The 3,290-nt window shown below is 33.0% G+C and overlaps 1 protein-coding gene across 1 annotated transcript in view; it reads right to left on the bottom strand.

The window, feature by feature from the left end:
• LOC104703381 (pentatricopeptide repeat-containing protein At1g80550, mitochondrial-like) overlaps window positions 2,357-3,290 on the bottom strand; it is a 3,018-nt gene continuing 2,084 nt past the window's right edge. The window contains exon 2 of the mRNA XM_019228018.1: window positions 2,357-3,213. Coding sequence (XP_019083563.1) covers window positions 2,937-3,213 — 277 coding nt within the window. The 3' untranslated portion in view covers window positions 2,357-2,936. The remainder of the gene's footprint in view (window positions 3,214-3,290) is intronic.

The following is a 3,290-nucleotide window of genomic DNA, read 5'->3' as shown; positions in this document are numbered from 1 at the left end:
TCACAATGTACATAAAAGTATTCTCTACGCTACCGTAGAACTCGTTTTGCCCAGTGTACAGCATCGCAGACCCAATCCTGAACACAAACAACATCTCTCTTTTGAAATTACACAAAATTTGATGAGGTAACAACCAGTTAATGCGTTTTAATTGGAGCTTACACGGCGGCGATGGTGAAAAGCAGGAGGAAGACGAGAGAGAGGGTGTAGCAGACGCGAGAGTAGCCGTAGTTCCGGCGGCCACAGCCGCAGCAGCAACAACAGAGGCATGAGCAGACGAGGAAGAGTCCAAGCAATACGAACCAGACGATGGCTATGACTATGAATGGCACTGCAGAAAATCCAACGGACTGAACAAGAAACATAATAATAATCATTAAGAATTTTTGTGTGTTAGAATGGCGTTTTCGTGCTACTAAATTGCTCATTCCTACAACGAACATCAGATTTTTCTTTAGTTCAATTTTGGCCCGATACTATTATTTTTAACATGATTTACCCCAAAGCCTACTCATATTTTAATTTAATAAACGTTTCAAATCTTTTCGTTAACTCGAATCATATTACGGTTTAGCCCCATATTTCTCCTTACTTTTGTTTTTTGCCTGAAACTCTCTCTTTCTACAAGATTTATCCCAAATCAAATTTAATAGTCTAAACGCCTCTAAAATAATTTAAGGGTTTCGAGGCAGTTCATCATATATATTGGAAGAGCATATGAAGAAGGTTTTTTAATTTTATCATCCAAATGCTCTCATATCCTATCTTCCTGTAAGGTCTGATTTGAAACATTTCCCAAGCATATAACTCTAAAATATTAATATATATTAAAATCATTTTAAATAATTAATTTATTTTGTAAAAATAGAAAATTATGATTTCATAAAAGATAAATTTATTTGTTATAAGATAATATATGGGAAACTACTTAATGTTATTATTTAAAATAATATAATAATTTATTTAATACATTAAAATATTAATGTGGATATAATGTTTATAATATATATTATTGTTTTATTTTAGTTTAATCTATTATATTATATATATTTTAAAAATTTATTGAAATTAAAAATACAAATATAGATATAAACTTTTATAAAAAATTATAATATATATTAATTACAAATAATTAATGTGTTACATTAGAAATATATAATTAAAAATTATTAAATTATACATTTATATATATAACAATTTATTAAATATAAAATATATTTTTAAAAAATTAAATAGCAATGAGTGATAATTAATTTTAATAATGAAACACATTTAAATTATATTTTTTAATTAAGGTGCATATGAGTTATATTACTGCATATGCACCTTAATGCTTATGCTGCATAATGCTAATGGTCTGTGGTTCCAATCAATAGTGGCTGTTCCTTAACACCATTTTTTTTCTAATTTTACATAAGCTGTTCATCAGACATATTATCGAAGATTCAATTTGACATTTTGAACATTGAAATAGAAATTTAAGGGAAATGAATTAAAAGACTCACGGCGATGTAATGAGGATTGGTAACGTTCCAACCACCGGAATAAATATTGAAATGGTTGAGAGGGTCAGGTCGCCGTGTCCTCTCCGCGGCTAACACCAATGTCCCATTCCCTCCTTCCAAAATTTGCCTCCTCACTCCTAAAAATCATTTTCTTTAAATTCGTAAACAAATACAGTATTGTTTTGTTATCATTATTAAAAAAAAAAGGGAAGTGAAGAACCTTGTAATGAGGTTGAAGATGGACGACGATGGTGACAAGAAGAAGAAGAAGAAACCAAACTCGACGAGACCAGAAGCACAACGGCGATCAGGAGGAGACGCCGGTGACCATGATACGACGGCGTTTCGCTATAAACCATTATCCTTCCTATAAAAATCTGTTTTGTTATTGTTTTTTTTGGGTTGGTTTCGTTTCTAATTTCTGAAAATCTAAAAAAAGAGTTTTATCTATCGAAAATCAAACGTATGAATAAGAATCTTTTAATTCTTGAGGAAATCAAGGATTAAGAAGATGAAACGATACTGTTCCCTTATTTAGATTTTTTTCTTTTCAATTTTTTCTCCATCCATTGTTACTTTTATTAGTGTTTTTTTATAGCTATATTAATTACTATTCAAACTCTAATTGGCTGTGAGCTAATTAATATGTCCATTTGTAATCGAAAGGAAAAGAAAACAAGTTAAAACAGTCCACGCGGTTTCTCTTCCCAGTAAAAAATGTAAAAATGTCTACAAATTAAAAATCCGACTAAATCATAAATTTTGAAAATGAAATTTGTTGAATACTATATACAGGATATATATTGTTCAGCGTCGACTTGGATTCCTCAGAAACGGAGAATGGCATTAATTACAATTAAAATGGAGTTGATTACTTGAATGGCATATTTTGTTCAGCGTCGACTCTTAATTTTTTTTAGAAAACTGAAATTCACATTAATCATCTGTCCTATTCTTTAGTTCAAAAAATTTCAAATACAATAAAACTGTTTCGCTCAAGTCTGATGGTTTTTCACTTATCGGCTTGCTCCATCCTGCATTTCCAACTTCCAAGAGAATGAACAGATGATCAAAACAAGTGCAAACTAGAAAATTCACCGTGAAAAGAGTCTTCACTCTTGAAAAGACACTGGATCTCTTCTCAACTTATACGTATACATGTAGCCATCACCTCTTCCAAAATCCAATCTTCAGATTATGGCTTTCGAGACGACACACACACACACCACCCACCACATTCCTTAAAATCCAATGAAACTCAGTGTTTCCTCCTCAGGTTTGAGCTGAGACGTGTGCAATTTATGGCAAAGATGATATACCTTTGGGGAGATTTCTTCAATACAGGACGCATATCACCAGAAGCTACCTCTATCGCTTCATGCCTGTTTTGAACACATAACCAAAGAGTTTCTGTTTCTTAAATAGAGTTACCTATCTATTATCAACAACCAGCGTTTCGTCCAAGGACTTTTCTACCAACTCAGGCCTTCTCCTTGGAGATAGCCCTCTTTCCATCATTTCCTCCTCATATTCCCTAGCCATATCCAACATTCCTTTCTGAATCAAAGCATCAATCACAGCGTTATAAGCAGCTGTATCAGGAGTATCCCCAGACTCTTTCATCGTCTTCCACACATGTAAAACCGGCTGAAGAAATCCCCATCTCTCAAACTTCCTCATCAGCATCACATAAGTATCCATCTTTGGCCTCACTCCACTCCTTATCATCCTCCCAAACAGGCTAAGGATCTCACTCGGTTTCTCCAGACGGGCAAAGAGGCACAT

Source organism: Camelina sativa, chromosome 7 (assembly GCF_000633955.1).
Source record: "Camelina sativa cultivar DH55 chromosome 7, Cs, whole genome shotgun sequence".
NCBI classification, from domain to species: domain Eukaryota; kingdom Viridiplantae; phylum Streptophyta; class Magnoliopsida; order Brassicales; family Brassicaceae; genus Camelina; species Camelina sativa.
This window is presented reverse-complemented; position numbering and strand designations above follow the sequence as displayed.